The sequence below is a fragment of the Solanum dulcamara genome, chromosome 10, assembly GCF_947179165.1.
Source record: "Solanum dulcamara chromosome 10, daSolDulc1.2, whole genome shotgun sequence".
NCBI lineage: Eukaryota > Viridiplantae > Streptophyta > Magnoliopsida > Solanales > Solanaceae > Solanum > Solanum dulcamara.
In genome coordinates, this window is record NC_077246.1 from 72,893,899 (window position 1) to 72,918,865 (window position 24,967).

A 24,967-nucleotide genomic window follows, 5' to 3' on the forward strand; every position below is an offset into this window, starting at 1 on the left:
TAAGTTGCAAACTGATCTAAGTAGCTAAGCTTAAGGTATATTTTTGTATTAAAGTTTTTATTCTATACAATGATAATATATAAATTCACTATCAGATTACCTAAAAAATAAGTATAACTTGATTTCCAGCTACAACATGTTAAAAGATACAATAATAATGTAAAAGAAGTAGTATATGTAATGTGGTTAACTTGTACACACCTCGATTAATTCCACAAATATCTGTTATATCCCATCAACATAAATATCGAGTAACTCTGTGCATCAAGAAAAACATCACGTTTTACTATGAATACAGTAAGTACCTCCTCCATCCTTAACCAAAAATCTTAGGTTCAAACAATGAGAATAGAGCATGGTTGCCGTCAGCTTATGTCATAAGGTATTGGGTTAAGTCCCGCAAACGAACGCAACCATTGTTTTTAGGTGCCATTATTGAGTTTGAAATCCTAAACAAGATATTGGTGATAAGTCGGAGGAAGGTGAGGATGAATCATGATGTTCTAGGCGACTCACGTGCTATAATAACCGCGATTTCACAAGGGTGAATTAACCCCAAAAAATTGTCCTCAATTGGAATTGCAGGTTGTAACTCACCTACATGAAACCAAAATCACTAGTAATTGTCGCTTAATTAGTCATACAACAATGAATTCATTTCCGAGCCTCATTTTTGACGAAAAATAGCTTATCCCAAAAATGAGACCTCTTGACGTAAATTCAAATTAGTTCAAACAAACAAACAAACAAAAAAAAAACTCGAAGCTCAAAAGAAATTACATCCATTTATAAAAAAAATTTCAACCATCATATGTCACTAAGTCAACCTTCCCCCGTTTTCCATTTCTATAAATCTTTTATGTATTACCGTTAAATAAATACTATTTTTTTTCTTAATTAGTAATTAGTGTCCGGCCAAACCCATCATTTTTTTTCTTCTAATTTTCAAGATTTTTTATTTTTTATTTTAAAAAAAAAAATTGTGTTTGGAGGGGAGAGAGAGAGTCAATTTTTTTAGAGAAGGGTTGTTGAAAAAAGGGGAAGAATTGCAGGAGATCCGGTGCATTGTTGGAAATCTTTGATTGTTCATCAGCTCTGTGCTTTACAGGCATTCATCTGAAAGGTATATATATAAATGTATATATATATGTATATGACATATTGCCAGTTTGTAGAATTTGCATAAATGTCTATTTATGTATTAGGGTATCTATTTGTACAAATTCTTGATGAGCATATTTCATCAAATTCATTTATAAAAATTTGATCTTTTTCAAATTCCCTATACCCTTTTGCTTAATTTGTTTAGTTTTCATGTTTTTTGAAACCCCATTTTGGTTAATGGTCTTGATTAGTTGAGAGAAAATTGGGATACCCTTTTGATCAAATTGCTCATTTATAGATAACTCTTGAGCCGAGGGTCTTTCGGAAACAACCTCTCTACCTCCACGGGGTAGGGGTAAGGTTCGCGTATACTCTACCTTCCTTGGACCCTACTTTGTGGGGATTTCACTGGGTATGTTGTTGTCGTTATTGCTCATTTGTAGGTAGATTATTGATATGTGATGGTTTAATGAGATTTTTGATGTAAAGTGGTTTTGAATTTCTCTAATTTGTAGGCTGTAAAAAAACAGGACTAAAGGAGGAGGAGTACCTATAAGCTCCTGAGTGCTGTTCTTTCCCTTTCTGATTTTTTTTCGAGGGTTTAGGAATTCTTGAGTTATTAGAGTTAAAGGGAGGGAAAGAAAGCATTTTTACCTTGTGAGCTAACTCAATTGGGTGAAAAACACAAATTTGTTGTTATTAACAATGAACGGAGTCTCCGGTGTGATGTCAAGGCAAGTATTGCCAGCATGTGGAAGCCTTTGTTTCTTCTGCCCTGCGATGCGGACGAGATCAAGGCAGCCTGTTAAGAGGTATAAGAAGTTGATCTCAGACATTTTCCCTCGGTCCCAGGTTAGTCAAGGATTGTATGGTGAATATAAGCAACTTCCATGTTCTGTTTGGTTCCTCCTTATGTGTTAAATCTCCCGAATCAGTTTGTGGAGTCTAAACATAAGTTTCTGTGCTAATGAAGCATTTGAATTTTTAACTTAATAGGGATTCTTGAAGTCATCATCTTTTTGCTTGTATTAGATTTAGATGGCAGTATGTAAGCCACATTGGATGTTTTTACTTTATATGGATATTTCACCTGCTAAAAGACGAACCACATATATTAATCAACTACTTATTTGTGCAATCTTCCTGCTATTCAACCTCTAACAACCTGATCTCTGCTTATGAGTCTGTGAAAGTTCAGTTTCAGATAGCACGGGAATAATTTCACCACACTTACATTGTGCATGGGGAGCACTGTTGCAAAAATAGGCAAATATTATTTTTCATGTGTTTGATATATGTATTTCCCAAAGAAACAAAAGAAGTATCACCTGTAGTGTCCAAATCCATAGTTCGTGTTTGTCTTGGATTTTCTAAAAAGTTTGCCATCGTGCACGAAAGCTGGCCCGGACACCACGATAACAACAAAAAAGTTTGCCATCTTCTTTGGTCAATCAAGAACCAGCTTTTGTGTCCGACAACAGACAAGTTCCCGTTTCCTTATTGGTCAGAAAGGTTTGCTTTTGAGAAAGGGATTTGTTCACTTGTTACAAAGACCAGCCATTCGCTCACCAAAAACTACTTCACCCTTGCCTTAAGAGTAAGCCCAGCCCCACCAGATCTCCTGACTCTATGAATGCTGTCATTTTCTTCTTCTCTTTCCTTCCAAACTTGTTCAGTTTCTACCATGTATCCCAAGTCAAAATGTGATAGTAATTGTGTCGCCCGTAAATTTAGTGTTCCAAGATGAAAGTAAATATCCTGATTTTTTCTAGAGTGGCCACATTAATATTTTGTCTTAGTTGATTATTAGGGAAGCCTCATGATATTTGAATTTGATGGAAGTTGGGCAATGCATTTGAACTTCTGCATGATATAAGAAATTTGTAAATAAATTGAATGTGACGCATCAATTATCTCTGCCATATGCATCCATAGACTAGATCCAACTCAAGTTTAACCATATAAATACGTAAACCACATGTTCCTGAAATAATTATATCTAGTTACAATAATACAGAAGCATAGCCTGCCAATAGCATGAAAGATCATAAGATTTGAAGAATTATTGTGCCTGAAATTGATGAGCTGATTTTACCTTGGATTTACATGGTTGACATTACCTTTTTAAGTTAAAATGATTTTAAGCTACATTCAGCAGTGCATTTATATGAGGTAATATCCAGAAAGAGTAGTATTTCTCCATTGGACAAATGATAAACTTGTTGTCTTTCTATGTTACATCTACATGTATTTGACATTTGTGCATTCACTGTGCAGGAAGAAGAACCAAATGATAGGAAAATTGGAAAACTTTGTGAATATGCTGCAAAAAATCCTTTTCGAATTCCCAAGGTATATTCATTCCTGGTGTTACCTGAAAATTATGAGCCCTTTGAAAAAAATCCATGAAAAGCCACCTGAAAGTTTGTATCATTAACCTTTCTTGGATCTGCTGAACAGATAACAAAGTCACTTGAGGAGAAGTGTTATAAGGATTTGAGAAATGAGAATTTTCGGTCAGCGAAGGTTGTTATGTGTATATACAAAAAGTTGGTTGTTTCATGCAAGGAGCACATGTAAGTTTCTGTTGCTTAGCAAAGTATGAATTGGTCTTTTTCGGCTTCTTTCATTCTTTTGTTTGTGATGGCCACAATGAGATGCATTTCTAATTTTCACATTATATTATGTATGGTTATATGGTTTCGTACATCTATCTGTCAGGCCACTTTTTGCAAATAGTCTGCTCAGCGTCTTACAAACTCTTCTAGATCAGTCGCGTGAGAATGACATGCTAATTGTTGGATGTGAATCACTATTTGATTTTGTAAATAATCAGGTTGGTGCTTTGGGGTTGTCCTCAACTTTAGACTGGATCATTCTGACTATAGGGTGTTATTTGTTGTTCACGTTTATGCATCAGTTATATCTGTCAAATTTGAATTATCTTATACCTTCTTGACTTTATTGATTTATGCAGAAAGACGGTACTTACATGTTTCATTTAGATGGTTTTATTCCAAAACTGTGTCAATTGGCACAACAAATAGGAGAGGAAGAAAGTGCTATACATCTCCGCACAGTTGGCCTGAAAGCACTTTCTGCAATGGTACAGAGTTCGTATAGATTTTTCCAACTATTTAGTCTTTTTAATATGTGCTTGTGATACAAACTGTTAACGTGGTTGTTTTCCATCAAATACAAATGATATAAAAGTGTGTTTTTCTTCAGTTCTAAAAGGAATTAAGTCAAAATAAATCTAAATGTTACACAAATTAGGATGGCAGCATTTGCATGATTGGATGACTAATGATGTAGACCAAGACATAAAGGAAAAATGACTTCTGTTGTATTCATATATATATATCATGGATTACAGAATTATTATATGCCAGCTGCTACAACATTTCTAATTTCCATATAACACAAAAATTTCTCCTGTTGTAGGGGCTTAAGCCTGATGTATAAGAAACTTGGACTATCAGAACACCTTTGAAGCTACAATAAGGATAGACAGTACTCTTAAGACTCTAAGGGACTTTCTTCTTCTTGTTTGCTTATTAGCATTTTCTTCCAAAGACATCGTTGTAAAAAGGAAAATGGTTATTACCATGGATAGGCTGCACGATCATGTTTGAACAATATTGATGAAGTGAACAAAACTAATTATAGCATGGAACTCTTAAATAATTAAATCCAATGCTCAGTATCCCACATCGGTTAAGTGTATGGTTTGTACTCTCATTATATAGTTTGGACAATCCTCACCATTTGAGCTAGCTCTTGGTTTGAGTTAGGCTCAAGGTCATTTTTCAACAAGAAACTCTTTTCTTAGTTTATTAAATAGTTGTGTTTAGCTTAGTTTTTCCTAGAAGAAAGTGTGATTGGTTGTTTCATGGAAGGTAAATGTAGCAAGCAGCTCACCATGACAATCTCATTCATCACTGATAAAAGAGTTATCTAGTCAGATTTGAAATCAGCATTTGAAGTGGGCCGTATTATGTAAAATTAGATCTCAATCCCTGCCTCAGTACATAGGCATTGGCGAGTGCATATGAGTTTAGTATTCTATTCTCCTCAAAGTCCTGATTTGATTTTCTTTTGAAGTCTATACCAGTGATTTCTATGATTAATGGTATAAAACCATGACTATCTCTTACCTGCATCCAAATATAGATCTGGAGTTCTTTGTTAAATTGTTATTCTTACAAGAACTTTACTGTGTCACAGGTTTGGTTCATGGGCGAATATTCTCATGTTTCAGCGGAATTTGACAATGTAAGCAGATTCTTTCCACCTTATTTTCTTATTGTCAGATATAAAAAATGCTAGATCAGTATTTTCAGTTCTTCCTTTATAAAAGTTTAAAATATCTCCACTCGTGTTCCTTGAGGGCCATGTGGAAAGTCAAAAGCTTGATAAGATTTTATTTGCATGTGCATGATTTCTGGACACCAAATAAGTGAAACTGAGTAAAAGTTTGCGATAGAGAGCGTGTTAAGTTGGCTTTACAAGAAGTTTCTTTCTCTTCTTGGTGTTGATTTTTCTGGTTCCTTCCAGTTTTAACATGATTCTGTCAATTATATGTTCAATCTATCTCTTTAGGAGAACACTACATACTTTTCATCACTACCTGTTTCTCGCATTTGAATGCTCTGTAATCATTGAACAAACAAAATTAGCAAAAAACAGATTGCACTCAATAGCACGTGGACCACTAAAATCAACTTATAGGTGAAACCAGGCCCAGATTGGCTTTGCCATTTCATGGACTGATTACCATTGGTATATATAGATATATATGTTGTAGGAATTCTAAGTACAAACTTTGCAGAGTATACAACATTCATTAGTCTCACACAGCAAAGCATATGAATTTTCTTACTGAATATGTCGTACAATTTGTACCTTTTACTGCTCATTCCTGATTTGTCTCCTGACAATGACTTGTTTCTGGCTACAATAGGTGGACGGAACTTGTAGCTTTTATTGTTTCATATGACTGCCAATCTTGATCTACCATGCTACTTCTTCTACTTACACAACAACATACCCAGTGAAATCCCACAAGCTTCATCTACTTATAAACAGAACTAATAGTCTGTAGTATAAAAAAAAGATTATTGTCGTGCAATAAATCTGCATAGCAATCATTTGATCTCCAGTTGGGATGAACTGTTTTCATGCCAGAATTAGTATAGCTTGTGGGATATTACCTTGAAATAGATCTTTTGTATTTCCAGTTGTGTACTTTGTCACAACTTTATTGTAGTAGCTTAAACTGTGCCCATCTTACTTTTCCAGACGTCTCAATTGCTTCTACTAATGTATTTATCCTATCTATTAGATTGTTTCAGTAGTCTTGGAAAGTTATCCAAGGCCAAGAAAGGAAACTCAAGACTCAAACCAGAACAGGTGGGTGGAAGAAGTGCGCAAAGTTGAGGGCCACGTTTCTCCTTCCCCAGAAGTCATCGCGAAGGTTCCCTCGTGGAGAATCATTGTGAATGAGAAAGGGGAACTAAATATTTCAAAGTTAATATTTTATACTAAATGTCAGGTGGACTCTTTCTTTTTCCATGTGTAGTGTCTAAAGTGCTGCTTAATTTTCCTTGACAGGGAGGATGCAGAAAACCCAACATTTTGGTGTAGGGCTTGCCTGCATAACATGGCCAAACTAGGTAAGGAGGCTACAACCACAAGGCGAGTTTTGGAATCTTTATTCCGCTACTTTGACGACGACAATTTATGGCCTACTGAAAATGGAATTGCTGTACCTATTCTAAAGGATATGCAGTACACGATGGATGCTTCAGGTATGAAGTTTCTTGTTAACTTTACCTATGGAAAGGGGAAAAAAGAGAGAAGTTAGTGGTAGAGTTTACCTTCTTTTTATTCTTTTGGCACTCTCATTTACTTTTTGCAAATAGTTTATGACCTGTGGTTCTTCGAAAATTTCCTACTTTTACTAGTATTACATTTTCCTTGTGGTAAAAATTCATAATGGCTTTTCCTCTCACTTTTTTCCCCCTTCCCCGATTAAATTATGCAGGAGAGAATGCGCACCTTCTGCTGTCAACATTAGTCAAGCATCTAGATCACAAAAATGTTCTTAAACAACCTGAAATGCAGCTTGACATTGTTCAGGTGGTGACTTCACTTGCTCAAACCACGAAGATTCATCATTCCATTGCTCTAGTCAGTGCAATAACTGATATCATGAGGCACTTACGGAAAAGTATACATTATACTCATGATGACGCAAAGCTGGGAGCCGAGTTAATAAAGTGGAACCGACTCTTCCAGGAATCAGTGGACGAGTGCCTTGTGGAGTTATCAAATAAGGTGCAGTTAATCTGTCACTGGATTTGAATATCAAATAAGTTGCATTCTCGCTAAATTGGTTGGAAGCTGCTTAGTTACAAATTGAACAGGAATTGAAAGTCTCTATTTGATGGGAATAACTAAATATTAATCAAACTTCTTGTTATTGATGTGTGTTCGGAAGTCATGATTCTTCATTTTCTTGACAATTAGGTTGGAGATGCAGGCCCTATTCTTGATGTGATGGCAGTAATGTTAGAGAACATCACAAGTATCGAAGTGATAGCAAGAACTACCATTGCTGCTGTTTACCGTGCTTCTCAAATCATAGCTTCTATGCCAAATTTGTCATACCAAAACAAAGTAAGGCTGATTGACATTTGAATTCATTAGACTGTTCTTTGCTTTCCTAGCTTTTTCTGAGGCATATTGAGTCATGAATCTGATTTCTCTTTATATTTAGGCATTCCCAGAGGCTTTGTTTCATCAGTTACTCCCTGCTATGGTCCACCCTGATCATGAAACGCGAGTTGGAGCTCATCGAATCTTTTCTGTTGTCCTTGTTCCATCTTCTGTTTCCCCTCAGAAGGTATCTGAGGAAATCCACCTAAGGCAGGCAACAGATTTTTCAAGAGCACTCTCTAGAACTGTTTCTGTCTTTTCTTCTTCAGCTGCACTTTTTGGAAAGCTGAGAGACCAGAGGTCTTCTTCAATGGAGAAGGTTACTCTTGGAATGGAACAGAAAGATAACAATAGTGGGATGCTCAACAGAATAAAGTCAACATATAGCGGGGTGTATAGCATGAAAGCCTCTCCTGCACCTATTGAAGAGTCTACAAACAAACCAAGTAACGAAATGGTAGGTTCTGTGACCATCTTAGTAGATACAGCTGTTACTCCTGGATTCCTTGGTATGATCCATTCTACTGGCCTCACATCATGGGACTTCGTATCTGCTACTCCTTTACTTCTCAAGCTTTTGATGACCCTCGGTTCACATGATCACATCCTTGGCTAGTAAATAACTTAACTATAAAATGGTTTGCTGCTTGACAGTTTGTTTTGCTGCATACACTTGAACATCCTCTGCTGAAAATGGTTTGAAGCCTTAATCCTAATTAGTTGGTATCTTTTATCTGAATCTTTTGCTTGTATCATATTATGTTCTTTGCTAAATCTGCATGAATTTTACGAAATTGTCGGCCTTTTGAGACAATTTCTATTTATATGGTTTTAGTTTTTACCTCACCGTATTTTAACCCCTTCTATCATCATAGTGTCACACCAATTAACTTTGTATTGGAGGTCTATGTTTTATCCTCCATCTGTGCTACTTGTACCTTCTGTCAGAAGTAATTATTTGTAATCTTTTCTAATTGTGCATTCATCTTAATGCACATATATTGACAACACTCATACAGTGGATATGTTGGGCATTAGAGTTCAAACATTCATTCGGATTACATGAAAATGTTTCTACTCTTTTTAAAATTGTGCATCCACTTAACATTGATCTATTTGCAACACTCATACACTGGATATGTTGGCATTTGACTTCAGCCATTCATTATGAAATAACATTGTTGGTTTCACGACTGTTGTATAGAACGTGTCTTTCACTTTGAGTCTGTTTTATTCTACTTCACCAAGTAGTGAAATTATTTTCCTCATGATCTTCAGGGTCCTATTTCTCTAAGACTCAGCAGCCACCAAATCGTACTCCTTCTCTCCTCACTATGGGTACAGTCCATTTCTCCTGCAAATATGCCTGAGAATTATGAAGCCATTGCTCACACATTTAGCCTGGTCTTACTATTTTCTAGAGCAAAGGTAATTGGTTGGTTCTGTGACTGTTATATTTGTTCTAAACACTTGTTTGCGGGCATGTTCTTTGCTCATGATACTAAATGAAATATTAGTGTTTCTATTGTTATTCCAAAAATATTATTGACAAGGATATCTATACCATATTTGTGTAGCTCGAAAGATCAAGAAAAAAGTTCTTCTAGTGATTCCTTTCTTTGTAGTTACTTTTTCTTATTTCTTAACTATATCTAGGTAATATATTCCTTTGGAATTCCTAACATTTTTTTCCCTTTTGTCTTTGCTAATGTACCAAGGTTTTTAATGTCTCCTAACAAGGGAATTTTTGGGCTTTCTATTGGTTGAAAGATGGTTGAAATTTTTATCTAGTAGGATAATTTAATCGATATCGTGTTAATATAGAATCTGAGTAGTATTAGTTAAACGCTAATAGGTTTCCTATAGCATTTACCTGTTTACCAAGGTAAACAATAACATATCCTTTTTAAAAAATTGAGCTCCTTTTCTTAGTCCTTTGTGTTTTTGTCTGTTCATTTGAATGGTAGCATCAGTGATGATGTTTTTACATATGGATCTCTTACAAGATTCTATTTGTTGTCTTCTATGTATTTGACTGCATCCTCCATGTAAATATAGTGTAAAAAGTCCTCTTACATGATAAGGATTAATTATAAGTTTTGGATCCTGTGGTGTGAGGATTAATTGTAAACTCTAAATGCCAATCACAATTTACTGCTTAAGTTTATTTTCTTAATGTCTTTCGTATTGCTATTATTTTGAAAATAAGAACTTTAGCGTGAACTAAGACCTTCCAAATCAATGGACGTCAAAGAGACAGTTTGACTGCTTGCGAGCAACAAATTAAAATAAGAATATGGGAATGAGAAACTAAAAGGCCAAATCACTAAATCATTGAGAATTTTATTTGTGGTATTATTTGTTTGGCATTTAAGCAGTTAAATGATCTAGGATATTAGTCTTCTATAATATGTTAAATCTATAAGGAACTAAACTCTGAATAAACATGTGTTGGTATGTATCTGTATACCCTTTCCTGTAGTCTCTTTATTAAAGTTTGCTCCATGTACTTGTGCAGAACTCATACCGTGAAGCTCTAGTGCAAAGTTTTCAGCTTGCGTTTTCGTTGAGAAATGTAGCACTCATTGAAGGAGGTAAAACTACCTCATCATAGTTTCCCTCTGGGGTGTGCACCTACTTAAGATTTTTCTTTCCCTTTAATTCGTTCGTCCTTTATACTGAGAGGGGGTGGTAAGTAATTGTTTCATCGGAGCGTTAGGAACAAGAGATCAGCAATACATGCCACATTTCTCATGTCCCTAGAATCTTTTCAAGTTAAGATTATCTGTTTTGAACTGATTGAAGGTTCTTAGACTTTTGTTGCTATGTTGACCTAGTATGTCTCATTCGGGAATCCTAGCTGAGTAATCCCACTCTGCTTATTTTTTCACTAAGTTCTCTCTTTCATTTTGGTTTATAACATTTTCATCAAGCATATTATTATTAACTTTGATGAGAGAACCAAACGCCTGAAAATAGGAAAGCGTTTAGTTCATACCATTAAAGAGTTCCTGTTGTTGGTGTTTAATAGCAATGCTTAAGTGCTTGCTGCACAAAGCTTCATCCGCTTCTACCTTTAAGGCAAAATCTTGTCGATGCTGCAGTAAACCTTTAAGCTATGTTGCTTGGACTCTTCAAAAATGTCATCGGGTGCGTGTCGGATCGTTCAAAAGTAGTGCATTTTTGGAGGATCCGACACAGGTGCGGCAACATTTTTAGAGAATCCAAGCAACTTAGCCTTTGAGAGTCAATAACTACTAAAAACTGCATCGACACTGTCTCCTGAAAGTTTTGGCAGTAATTTATATGAGATTCCCAAACACTGATCCTTATTGGGAAAATAGTTCAGCCTATCTGTTTTCCTGTATGATTCCTTCTCTAATGTTTTTTTTTCCAATTTAGAGGATTTGTGGATCACAGTTCATTTGACTCTTATTTTTCAGGGTCACTACCACCATCACGTAAAAGATCTCTCTTTGTGTTGGCGACATCTATGATTATCTTCTCATCAAAGGCATATAATATACCTTCTCTCGTTCCCCGTGTCAAGGCTACAGTTTCAGATAAAACGGTTAGTAACCAATGCTGCCAAGCTTTATACGGTTTTGCTGATCTCCTTTGGCAGTCGGTCTTTGTTCTTTGTATTGCATGTCAGCCTGGTTTCTACTAGCAGCTGAACTGATGAAAAACTACTTTTTGATGTAATTACTTGTTCTGTTTCAGTATTATCATATTAATTTCTGCTCAGGTCATAATACACAGGAATTTGTCATTGGTTTTATCAGGTTGATCCGTTTTTACATTTGGTAGAAGATAGCAAACTACAAGCTGTTGATTCAAGTTCTGGAATTGGAAAAGTTACATATGGATCCAATGAAGATGATATTTCTGCTCAGAAATGTCTCTCACAAATAAATATCACAGAGGAACAGTCAACGCAATCCATGATTTCTTTAATCCTAAAGAGCTTATCTAATCTATCAGACGTAAATATTTCCTTGCTAATTTTGCAACCATATAGTGATTCCCTGGTTAAGCATTGATCCCTAATATGATTTATTCCATTATGTAGCTTGAAGTGTCAGCTTTAAGGGAGGAGTTGCTTAAGAAATTTTCACCAGATGATTCAGATTCCCTGGGGACTCAGTTTTTCACCGATGCTCAACAGAGAGCTCAGCAGTCTAATTCAGTTGATGTAAGTCTCTAGAGGACGAAATTTATGACGATATACTCTTCTATCCCTACTTTCTCTGTTTGATCATTGTTTCTCCTGTGGTGCAGCTGGCCTCAATATTTGACGATGATGGTCCAGATTTATTTCATAGCAATTCCGAATGGAATGAACAATCAGACATGGAAAGGCCCAATCTGCTGAGTGTCAATCAACTTTTAGAATCTGTAAGTGATTTTTGAATATAATATTTGTTTAACCTATTATTTATGGAAAAACAACCATGCCTCAATCCCAAGCAAGTTGGGGTCAGCTCTATTAATCCTCACTGACCATGCTGCTCCATTTAACCTCATCTTAAACCCATATTATACAATAATAATAATAATGTGTCTAACTTATTGCTTCAGCAGTATGATCATTGACAAAAAAAGCTTTACATCTAGCTGTACTCGCGAAATGGATTTCTTTTCTTCATGTGTATGTTATCATGCCTCCATTTTGTGCTTATGAGAAAAAGCAACCTCACGTGATGGATCTTTTTGTTCATCTTGCCGTCACAAATATTAATGGAGTTCCACTTAATCATTTTCGATGTTTTGGTTTAAATACCATGAGATGATAAAAAGAATGTGACTTAGATTGTATTTAACATCAGATATGTGAAAAATGGAGTTGTTACTTTTCTATTTTGATCTGATCATTGGTACTTCTTGTCTGAAATTATCTGTCTACTCCAAATGAAGGTTTTGGAGACGGCACATCAAGTAGGGAGAATCTCTGTGAGCACAGAACCTGAATTTTCATACAAAGAAATGGCTCATCATTGTGAGACACTTTTAACGGGAAAACAACAAAAGATGTACAATTTGATGAATAGCCAACATAGACAAGATAATGCACCGATCGAAATATCAGAGAATTCCAGTGAACAGGACGAAGAAAGTGCTTCTGATAACCAGGTTGACAATCAGGTCTCGAAAGTAGTCTTTCTTGGTTTTCTATATACTCAACATTTCTTATTTCTCCTTTCTCCTCCATTCCCTAAGTTATTTGCTTCTTATCTGTTTCTTTCCGACTTAGGTAACATAGATAGCTAGGATATATATTATCTAGGCATAATACATAGATAGACACTTTATCTTGGCCTCAACCGGCAAGTAAACACTCCAACTTTGAGTATGCACATCTAGAAATCTCAACTTGTCTCCATTGTGTCAGTTGAACACTCCAACTTTCAAAATGTTCATCTAAACACCTCTAAAATTTATGTGTCACGTCAGCATCAGGTGTCCATGAGATACAGTGGGGACGAGTTGGAGTGTTTAGTTGTTAGTTGAGACCAAGTTGAGGTGTCTAGATGTGCACTCTCAAAGTTGAAGTGCTTACTTGCCAGGTCAGGTCAAGTATGAGTATTTGCTTATGTATTGTGCCTATTATTTATGTAAAACGAACTTACAGTAGATGTAGCAACATAAGTTTACTGCTTTGAATGATTAGAGACATAATCTTAAACTTACTGTTCACTAAACTTTATTGGGGCAGGTTGAGAACCAACTCGCAGATCAGAAAGTAGCCGATGTTTCTGATAAACCAACACGAGAAACTGTTCCTTTGCATTGTGGAGCAGAATATCAAAGTAATCCGGAGTCCTTCAGGCTGCCGGCATCAAGTCCATATGACAATTTTTTGAAAGCTGCCAGATGGTAGAGATAGCATAGGTATCGTTCCAAACAGAAATGTTTGTGAGATTACTTCCCTCCTATGGCAGATTGCCAAAGCCTTATCGGTTGCAGAACCGGAAGATCTTCATGCAATGCGCCTGCACGGAAAGAAAGTCGGCGCCAGAGTTGTAGATAACACATAGTTTGTAACTCATCATACACATAAAAGTTGTTCATTCTTTTATTCTTTTTTTTAATTATTATTCCTATTATGAGGTGAAATATTGTTGTCTGGAGCCATAGAGGAGGCATATTGGTTAAGATGTTAGGTCTTGCTGTCTTAACCACTGTCATTTACTGTTGTATAATATCAAAATGTTGCTTTTCCTATTTCTCTTTTTAGTGAATTTAGATGGCGCTATTTACTTCTTCTTCTGGTGTATGCAAACACTGCTATTTGAAATGGAAAAAGCATTCTTTTGCTGTTCTTATTTTCCTTTATATATGTTGTGATATTTTTTCATACTTTGAAAACTTCTCTTTTGAGCCGACGGTCTATCTGAAACAATAAGGCAGGTGTACATTCTACCCTCCTCAGATTCTACTTGAGGACTACACTAGTATGTTGCTGTTATGTTGTGACGTATTGGTGGAGAAAGAGTTATTCACTGCCGATGTTTACACCAACCTAATATATGACATGTTAACAGATCCAAGAATTTTCGAATAGGGCAATGGTTTGAATTGTTGCTGAATCTATTGGTGGGAAAGAGACGATTTGACAAATTGAAACATCTTAGTAACCGAATTGAAACATCTTAATAACCAAAGGGAAAAAATGTGATTTTTATAGTAGCATGAGCGAAATGGAGGAAGTATAAAAAGAAAAATGGGATTGTGGGTGAGCACTACAAGCCTCGAGCTGCTAGGCAAAGTGACTTGAATGTTGCACCCCAAATAGCGAAAGTCTAGTAGCCAAAAGCATCACTTACATTCTTAACCGAGTAGCATGGGGCGCATCACACGTGGAATTCTATGTAAATCACTAACTTCACTTTTAATGAGGTCTATACGATGCAAATTTGAATTAATCAGGTCTGTGCATTTTAGATACCACTTGATGATTATACTAGAAAAATACATAAAACAAAATTTCAAAAACTTGTACATATTGAAAGGTGCAGTTACTGACTTTAAATTCTGAATCACGCAAACAAAAAAACACACATAACGAACAAAAAAACAAAAGAAAAGAAAAAAACGGGCTAGTTTTAAATATATACAATAAAAGTAATTAGTTTACGAAAAATATAATCATGTTTTATCTACATAAAAAATAGCTAAAAGTCATTCACTGACTATACAATATAGTCAGTCAAAAATCAAAGAAAGTATACACTGACGATATAATATAGCTTAACTATACATAAGTTATACAACTATACATTATGATACACTCAAAAAACTGAATATAACTTAACTATACATGAAATATACATTGACTATTCAATTTCGATCAACTCAAAATTATCACTAAACAGTTCCAAATTTTAAATATGAATTCAACTCGATGTTTTAAATCTTTTAATATATAAATCGTTCGAAATGATTTAAAAAAAGGAAGGACGAAATTTAACCTAATCGACATTTTGTTTAATTTGCCAAAAGATAAAAAATTAAATATGGGCCTTGGCCCAAAAACTTGATTCCAATTTCCAACTATTTCATACATTCTTGACCCATTCTAAATAAAGTACACAACCAAAACGACATCACTTTACAATATAAACATCAAAACGCTGCCGTTTTTAACCTTAGAAAACCCTTCTATAAAAGACTACTCAAGAATTTTCAACGAAGAACAAATTTTTATATGCATCTGCAGTCTCCTGGATTCCCTTTCTCTCTGTCCTTCATCAAGGTAAGCACCCACCCCCTACCCCCACGCCACCCCACCCCTTGTTTTTTTTTTCTCTATACATGTATAGATTTATAGAAAATCTTGTGCCACCATGTTTGTTGCTTGAGGTGAATTTTTACAGTTGGGTATTTGATTTTATTGCTTCTTAGTGACAAAATTACATTTTTATGTGTGATCTATATTGTTTGGATTGATGGGTCGTTTTCTGTTTTGTTAGTATTGTAGCGACGGATTGAATCTTGATGTGAATTTATCTTATTGAGTATTGGTTTATGATGCTTGGTGGGCTTATAAAATGATTGATTTGATTTAAGTTTTAACCATGATTTGTGTGATTTGGATGGTTAGGATTGATGGGTCATGTATGTTTAGTTTGTTTTGGAGCAAAGTTTGATTCTTGGCTTGAATTTTATATTTTATGGTATAGGTTAATGCTTCATGAAGAGCTTAATATGATTAGTTTGATTACTCTTTTGTCGTTATCAATGGGATTTGAGTGGTTAGGATTTATGGGTCATCAACTGTTTGATTTCTGTTGAAGCCAAGCGTGCTTTATTGGAATGAATTATGTTTTGTATGGTATAAGTTAATGCTTCCAGGAGAGCTCAATATGATTAGTTTGATTACTCTTTTGTCGTTATCAATGGGATTGGAGTGGTTAGGATCATCTGTTTGGTATCTGTCGAAACCAAGCTTGCTTTATTGGAATGAATTATGTTTTGTATGGTATAGGTTAATGCTTCCTCGAGAGTTCAATATGATTAGCTTGAACACTTTTTTGTCGTTATCAATGGGATTTGAGTGGTTAGGATTAATGGATCATCATCTGTTTGGTTTCTGTCGAAGCCAAGCTGCTTTTTTGGCATGAATTGTATTTTCTATGGTATAGGTTAATGCTTTCTGAAGAGCTCAATATGATTAGTTTGATTACTTTTTTGTCGTTATGAATGGGATTTGAGTGGTTTGGATTAATGGTTCATTGTCCATATGGTCATACTTGTTGCTCCTTGGCCTAAATTTTATATTTTCATTGGTTCTGGGAAATGCTTCTTGGAAGTCAGAACAGTCATGATATGGTGGGATTATACTCGGTTTGTTGTTGTTGTTTGTTGTTGTTGTACTCTGGGATGTGAATGGTTTTGGTTAATTGGTCACTTCTCTTTGTTTCGTATCAACTGACTGGTGTACATGTCAATAAAAGAGAAACGAATCAAATGTCGTGTATTTACTTTTGTTGCGGCTGGGGGAATATTGAATAGTGGTGAATGTCTGTATATTGCGTCTTTTCACGAGCTATTCATGGCTACTACCGTCCTGTCTCTTCATGATTTGTGATAGGTTTCTATTGAACGTTGTCCAATTTGTAAAGCCTCGTTAGGTTACTGAGTTCTGCTTCATTATTTAGTACTTATTAGTCACCCATCTGAAAGAGAAGAGAAGATAGAGTAGGATTGATCTGATTCATCAAGTCATTCTCCGTGTATTTCTAGTTGTTTGGATTGATGGGTAATTGCCTCTTTATTCATAAAGAAGTAATATTATGAATCATATATCATGGAAGTGATTATTGCCTTGATTTGAGGTACTGGAATAGTACTAATAGAAGTTAGTTATCTCTCTTTTGGTTTTCTTCATGATTTGGTGTAGATTTTCTTATTACTCAAAAAGAAGCTTCACCATTGCATATTGAATTAGCCAAAATTCGTAGCACCCTAAATCCGATCAAATCTGAAATAGTACATTTTGTGTCCAAAACATATCAATGGGAGCATTTACAGAATGTTATGATGGATTAATTGGAACTTGGTAGGAACTGTTGATCTAGTTGAGCTTTGTGTGTAGGTGTTGTAACGAAAATAAAAGGAACTTCTTATAGCATATCACTGGTGAATTGGTAAAACAACGTGAACACACATGGTCTGCATAATGTTTTCCCACCCATCTGCATTTGGCACTCCAGTTGATTGCTAATGGGTTGTAGACATTAACTAATTTAGTGCTGGCATGAGTTCCATTTTTTATTCTGGAATTGATTTATGCTATGTTTCTGTGAAAAGAAAGCGGTTTAATATGCAGTACAAGGTCTATTCCCCAAGAAAATATATTTTTAGTTTGAAGATTTCATGTAGCTGTATGTTCTTGTCTATATAGATTTGAATGGTATATCATACAGTAGGCTACTAAATCACACAGCTCATCCGTAATTTGAGAAAATTTGTAAGTTATACTTCGTCAGGTCTGAAATCACATGATGGTGACAAAAAGATTACACTTGAGATGGTGTAAAAAGATCTTCTATGAACTATATCTTGAGATATTATTTTATGTAACGACTGAATGCTCTGCTGTTGTTGAATGAACAAAAAGGTGTTCTCTTACTATGGTTTTACGGTATCTTCCAGTTTTAGGAGCGCTCCAAGATGGCTACCAAGTACATCATTGGTTCTATCGCTGCATCTTTTGCCGTTGCATATGTTTGTGACACTGTTATTTCTGATGGGAAATTGTTTGGAGGCAAGTTCTGGTTCTTTTCGTTAGTTCTTTGATCATGAAATTGCCTCTGCTATGCTGACAGTCAACTTGTGGTATCTCAAAACAGGTACTACTCCAAGCACCATTACCAACACCGATTGGTGGAAAGAAACAGATAAGAAATTCCAAGCATGGCCTCGCACTGCTGGTCCCCCAGTAGTCATGAACCCCATCAGCCGACAGAATTACATTGTCAAGTCTTGATTTACGCTGTTTTTTCCCCCGCCAGATTACATTTGACATTGAACCATTCTTCAGTTTTGAGCAAGGTTTTTTATTCCTACGCTGGATTCAGACGATATTGAAGTCATTTTTCTCACTTATAAGAAGATTTGACATATGTTACAAACAATCAAAACAGATTTGACATATGTTACAATAAATTTTTTATTCAGTTAGCGCGCCTGTGTACTGAACAAGCTGTTTCTTGTTCTGGCAAATCTATTTCAGTTCTTGGTTCTCTGCACTACTACTATTTCTTTTTTGATATAGTTGCCACATATGCTTGTGAATTCTTTCTTTGGTTTAGCTGCAAATGCAAACTTCTGATGTCTTTTTTAGCTGCAAATGCAAGTCTCTTTGATGATTTATTGTGCATAATATTTGCATGTAGAGGAGGTATGTAGCTTGGACTCTTCAAAAATGTCAACGGTTGTGTTGGATTTTTCAAAAGTAGTGTATTTTTGGAGAACTATTTTTGGAGAATTCGACACAGGTGTTGCATCGAAAGTGAAGAGTCTACGCAACTTAGTACAGGAGGACTATGAACAGCTCCTTCATTTTCAGAGTTCAATGTAAAAGGGAGATATCCTACAGTTTGGTCAACTTTTAGTAACTTGTGGCATCCTACACAACACCATGGTGGAGTAAGGATTTTTACTAAGGAGAGTTAAAATATAAATAAGTGGTAGGGGTGGGCATAGTTTGGGTCAATTCGAAATTCGACTTATTTGGCTATTTGATTTGAACTTTTGGATTATGTATTGAAGCACGAAATTTTTATTTTTTAAAATTTATGGATATCGGATTTAGTATTGTGAATTCTTGCTAATTTGTACTCCTTGTTAGTCGTAGAAAGTTGTACATTTTAAGGAGTAATCTATTAGGTGAATTGAGGTTATTAATTGTTATGGTCTGTTTTAAAGGTTCAAAAGTTAAAATCAAAAATTTGAAATATTTAAATTGATTAATCCAAAATTGAAATTAAAAAAATTCAATCTAATTCTAACTTATTTGAATTGTAATTTCTTCGGTTCGAAAATCGAATATCTAAATTAAAATTTTCATATTCAATTCGAACGACACGAATGACTATTCCTAGATAAAGAGATTCAACATCATCTATATATACATCAAAAGATATTTTAATTTTCTGTATATTCAGCAGTTTTAAAACGAATGAGGTTCAAATGAATCTTTTTTGCTCCCTCCCAGCTCCGCTACATCCCCTCTTCTTGTGTTTTTTCTCATCCTTTTAGTAGTTAAAGTGATTTGGTATAAATATTGGGTATGAATAATTATTTTTGTGAGATAGTGATGCAGAAAGTAACTCAGAACCTCCCATCTTTTTTTGATTCAGTTGGCATAGTCATATTTAGCATGAAGTTTAAGAAATAAATAAATATTTTTAAAATTTTATAATATTTTTATGATTATAACTACGTTTTATTAAAAAAATGTATAAATATGAAAACCACAAGGAGTCAATTAAATAAATGGAAAAGAGAAACAACAAAAGGTAGTCATTACTTGTGGGTAATATAATATATAGACAAAGAAACCCACGTAGCTGGACTACTCAATAAAGATTCTTCCACCATGACTTGGACACTTGTAGTGTAAAAGATTTTTTATAATATCATATCATTTTAAAATATAATTAGTAGCAGTAATCATTCATTAAATGTGCAATTAATAACTTGAAAAAAAATTAGGTAATGTTATAGAATACAAAAATAGAGTAAACAAAAAATTTTAATGTTAAGTTAAGTCTTACTCTCTGCGTTTCAATTTATGTGTCATATTTAATTTTTCTTGTGTTTAGTCTGAAAATAATGTAATAGTGCTTTCCTATACTTTAAAATTCTCATTTTACCATAATGAGATGACCAATAGTCATATAAGCCAACGATTTATCGAAAATAATCTTTTTATCCCACCAAAAATAAAGATAAAGTCTGTATATATTCCATCCTCTCGAAACCACACTGAATATATTGTTGTTGTTGTTGAGGTGTTTAATAGTCATATAAATATTTGCTGACTTGTTTTAGATCACAAACTTTTTAAAAAAAAAAATATCGTGTCAAATCAAATAGGTAAATTGAGAGACTGAGATTGACTCTAAAAGTAGAAATAAATGATATCATCCAAAATATACCAATTAAAAATATTGTGGCTTTAAAAGTATTGCTTTCAAGAAAGAATAATATCTACAAATAGAAAAAAAAAATGATTTAGCCATGGAAGACAAAAATAGAATTTCAATGGTGGTTTGTGTTACTGGTGGTTCAGGATACATAGCTTCATTTCTGGTGAAAAAACTTCTTGAAAATGGCTACAAAGTTCATGCCACCCTTAGGAACTTGGGTATGTTATCTTGATTTTACTTTCTTTTTTTCAATTAATGATTTGTCTCGAATCGAGTCGAGTGAGATTATACTGAGTATATTGTTGTTGTAATGTATTGTATTGTTGATGGGACGGATGAGATCTCTCCGCCCCTAACTATGAAGTCATGAATTTGATTCTTGAAAATAGAGACCACTATCCACTTTTCGACTCTATCTTTGAAAAATAGTTTAGGTTCCGGTGAGGTGAGCGCAAATAGTAATGCCCAGATCATTTGGAAAAAAAAAAGATGCGTCTCTTTTTCGTTTTCCAATCTTCTGTCCTTCATTCTTGCTTGCTCTTGAAGATGAAGTAAACATGGTCATGGGCCAATATCTCGGTGCCAAGGCATCCAGCCGATCCTTACCCTTCCAAGTGATAAAAAGTTTCCCGCCCGAAAGAACCGCTCACTAGCTAGCCGGACTAGTGGGGGCCATCCGGCCTCGAATAGGAGGGGCCCCTTTCCTTACAGTCAAGTGGCTCTCCATCTCTAGGAAGAGACTTGACTTATTATTATAAAAACTACTCACTATCCAAATGAAAGGGTGCCTCCACAGGTTGACATCCGATCCAAACAGATGGCGAGGACCCACGGAAAAATCCACCTTATTCATGCTCCGTCACGGCTATTCCATTCCTTCTGTACTAGAGTTCGGTCAAGTGGGAATTCATTGATTCGTTTCAGTTTCCGAAGTAAGTTCGCCATAGAAGCACCTCCACGAACTATCGTCGTTTTTTGATGGTTTTTCCGCTTCTCACAGCTGCTCATTTCGCTTGTGGAATTTGAAACTTCAAGACATTATCCAAAAGAGCCCTTACCCCTTCAATGGGTCCTACGCTAGACTCGAAGCTAGAGGGAGTCTAGAAAGTTGTTCATCGAACCCCTTGGCAGAAAATCGACATTGTATATAGAAGGTTTAATTTTTATTTTTATGTAAATAAGGTAAGTTGAACCTATTGAATTTCAACATATATCACAAAGCCAAACGCATCGAAAAATATAAATAGGAACCTACCTTCAACTATTATTGTCCAAGTGTTGTAGAGAATCGTGTTTGCCTTGCCAAGAACTTTAACAAAAAAGAAGAAGGAACTCTAAAAAAGAGACGTAATTCTTTCAGAACCACGTAGTGAAAATTCTGTCTCCGACACTACCTTGTATATGACACGAATTCAAATTAGTCGGATCTATAAATTTCAAATGGAGGATGGTGTATGAGACTCATAAATTGTGATAATTTTGCAGAGGATAAATCAAAGGTAGGCCTGTTGAAGAGCTTGCCTAATGCAGAAGGAAATTTGAAGTTATTTCAAGCTGATATGTATAGGCCAGAAGAGTATGAACAAGCAATCAAAGGTTGTGAATTTGTTTTCCATATGGCCACTCCTTTTCTACATACTGAGGGATTTCAGGTACCTATTTTTAACGTCGTTCAAGTTTAGCTTGTATGCACCTCGATAATTTCACTGACTTCTAATATAATTTCTTTTGCACAAGTATATGTACCTATTTTCATTTTCTTATAAGGATGATGTTCGGATCAGTTTGTGTGCCTCTACTACTCCACTGAGATGTCTTCCATGGTTTTTCCATACTACCTCCGTTTTTATTTGTTTGTCTTACTTTCCTTTTTAGTTTTTTTTAAAAAAGAATGTCTCTTTGCTTTTCAACTCTTTAATTCTAACTTTTCATATGACATGTTTAAGACCGCAAAAATAAAGAGTATTTTATTGGCACATTCTGCATACGTTTAGTTTAAGACCATAAAATTCAAAAGACTTTTTACTTTCTTAAACTTCGTATCAAGTCAATACAAGACAAACAAATTGAAACGAAGGGAGTATTACATTGATTACTAGCTAGCTAGGCCACACTCTTAGCATGCGGCGGTCGTCAGGGTCAGAGCTATAGTTAGAGAAGGATGGTCAGTCGAACATCTCTCGTATGAAAATTATATTAAATCTTGAACAACCTTAACAAAATTTTGGTTTCGCTTATGGAATTTGATTGAGTTATTTTACTTATTTATACATTTATTTTTTGTGGGATTGAATATTGTAATAGTACAAGAATCCAGTAGAAGCAGCAGTTGCATCAGTGAAGAATATTGGAATGGCTTGTATTAAGTCTGGTACTGTGAAGAGGCTTATATATACAAGTACTGTGCTTGCTGCTTCACCATTGAAGGATGATGGCAATGGCTTCAAGGATTTGATAGATGAAACATGTTGGACCCCTCTCAATGTCCACTTCCCTTTTAGTGATGATTTTGTTTTGGTAAGATTTCTTTCTTAATAGAAATGATGGTGTCGGGGTCAGTTTACGTTATCTATTTATACTATTCCTCTTGGTGTTTGTTATCTTCCACCAACACATGTATTATGTACTCTGTCCACTAAGACTTACACAGACTGGATCACTGTCGGGAATTGAATCATAATCTCTAAGGTTTGCACGTTATTCATTGACCACCAGGTCAGACTTTGACTGTCAAACTACAAAATTATAAATACCCTATACGTTTCAATTTTATACGTCTTACTTTTCTTTTTGATATGTTTCAAAAAAGATTGTTTCTTTCTATAGTATGTTTTAATTTCAAGATTCTCATAATTTGGCCCTTAATAACGCTTCTTTATAAGAATGACATGACATGCTTAAGACTACAAGATTCAAATGGTATTCTTGATGTGTTCCACACATCTTTATCTTAAGATCACAAAATTGATTACGTCTTCTTTACATTCTTAATAAAATGTTGTGTCCACTCTAACTAAGACACATACAATGAAACAGTGAAAGTAATAATAACATATAACCTAGTGGGGACGACCCCGTGCCATCTGTGAGCTAGATACCACTTTTGGAAGGGCTAGAATTCTGACCTTGTGTAGTTTCCAAGAATTAATTCCTTGATCATTTCGTCCAAGAAGATGACTCTCTTTATGAACGGCCTAAACAAGAATTCTCGAATTCTATAAAGATTACAAAAAAAAAACTAACATTTTTTTTCTTTTTGAATTGGTGTAGGATTATGTGGTAGCAAAGACAACATGTGAGAAAGAAATCTTGAACTTTGGCAAAGATGGATTTGAGGTTGTGAGCTTAGGTTGTGGTTTGGTTGGAGGAACAACACTCTTGTCAAATATCTCAGTAAGCATGGCTGATATTTTGTCAGTGGTAACTGGTGATGAAATTTATTACAAACACCTCAAGTTCATAGAAGAGGTTGATGGCAAAGTTCCAATTGTACATATTGAAGATGTTTGTGAAGCTCACATTTTCTCAATGGAAAATAGCGATTCTATGAATGGTAGATTCATGTGTGCTAGCTCCTTTGTTTCTTCTGCAGAAATTGCAAGTTATTATCAACAAAAGTATCCAGAGTTTCATGTCAACCAAAAGTAAGTACCTTATCTTTCATCAACACTCTTTTTTGTTGTTTGGTATCTGGTTTGGAATCCTAACTAATACGGATTCTATGACAAGTTGTGGTGGTGGTAAATCACTCCCTACCAAACGCGACTTCATTTCTGGATCTGAAACATCTGGTTAAGTAAAAAGGAGTATATACTATCCCATCACAATTGATATTGGATGTAGTTCTTGATTTTTCTTTGTGCTTACTTGGCATTTGAGGCTATGAATAAGTAAAATTAGAGTTCAACTAATGATATATGTTGACATTGTAAAATGTGTTTACACTACCAGGTCACTTAAAAGTCAATTACAAATAACCTATTTACGACGTAAAGAATTGTTATACTATCAGATCATGTCATATATTTAAAGAATCATTTTGCAAATTATTTTTTAAATTTCATTTTATGTATCTTCACATTTATAAACAGGTACTTGGATGATCCAAAGAGAGAAGTGAAGTGGGGATCAAATAAGCTTATGGAGAAGGGTTTTGTGTACAAATATGAAATGAAGAAAATATTGGATGATAATATTAGAAGTGCAAGGGAACTTGGAGTTCTCAACTTACCACCATCTGCTTAATGGGAACTTTTAATTTTCATATATGAAAAATATTTACTGTATTGAGTGTTTGTAACAAATCGTATGAATGTATCATGGTTAAGTGATAAAAAAAAAGGTGAGAATATACATTAATTAATCATGAGTAGTGATAAAATCTGCTAACAGTCATGTCGTGTATTTATTGTTTTGATGTAGACACGGGGTGCGGATTAATTTTATCTTTCATGTATTATTATTGCTATCCTTCAAAGTATGAA

At 34.8% G+C, this 24,967-nt stretch overlaps 3 protein-coding genes across 7 annotated transcripts; all 3 read left to right on the plus strand.

Moving 5' to 3' along the window:
* The first annotated feature begins 882 nt into the window (after positions 1-882).
* On the plus strand, positions 883-14,088 carry LOC129870761 (protein SEMI-ROLLED LEAF 2). 5 transcript variants are annotated; one of them, XM_055945621.1, is made up of 20 exons: positions 883-1,123; positions 1,620-1,956; positions 3,382-3,456; positions 3,565-3,680; positions 3,826-3,940; positions 4,082-4,210; positions 5,332-5,379; positions 6,449-6,633; positions 6,718-6,914; positions 7,151-7,443; positions 7,636-7,785; positions 7,886-8,281; positions 9,103-9,252; positions 10,343-10,418; positions 11,268-11,395; positions 11,610-11,810; positions 11,897-12,019; positions 12,106-12,222; positions 12,742-12,969; positions 13,541-14,088. In XM_055945621.1, the coding sequence occupies exons 2-20, from the start codon at positions 1,810-1,812 to the stop codon at positions 13,703-13,705; spliced, it is 3,039 nt and encodes a 1,012-aa protein (XP_055801596.1). In that variant the 5' UTR covers positions 883-1,123; positions 1,620-1,809; the 3' UTR covers positions 13,706-14,088. The 5 variants fall into 5 exon arrangements, with proteins under 5 accessions (XP_055801596.1, XP_055801599.1, XP_055801597.1 ...); XM_055945624.1 differs by having other exon boundaries at positions 6,449-6,516; XM_055945622.1 differs by having other exon boundaries at positions 1,635-1,956.
* Positions 14,089-15,473: 1,385 nt separating this feature from the next.
* LOC129871549 (uncharacterized) lies at positions 15,474-18,581 on the plus strand. Its single transcript, XM_055946492.1, has 3 exons — positions 15,474-15,580; positions 17,983-18,094; positions 18,180-18,581. The coding sequence occupies exons 2-3, from the start codon at positions 18,001-18,003 to the stop codon at positions 18,314-18,316; spliced, it is 231 nt and encodes a 76-aa protein (XP_055802467.1). The 5' UTR covers positions 15,474-15,580; positions 17,983-18,000; the 3' UTR covers positions 18,317-18,581.
* A 1,901-nt stretch (positions 18,582-20,482) lies between these two features.
* LOC129871498 (anthocyanidin reductase ((2S)-flavan-3-ol-forming)-like) lies at positions 20,483-24,947 on the plus strand. Its single transcript, XM_055946424.1, has 5 exons — positions 20,483-20,701; positions 21,969-22,135; positions 22,788-23,000; positions 23,754-24,127; positions 24,575-24,947. Exons 1-5 carry the CDS (start codon positions 20,575-20,577, stop codon positions 24,726-24,728), a joined length of 1,035 nt encoding a protein of 344 aa, XP_055802399.1. The 5' UTR covers positions 20,483-20,574; the 3' UTR covers positions 24,729-24,947.
* The last annotated feature ends 20 nt before the right edge of the window (positions 24,948-24,967 follow it).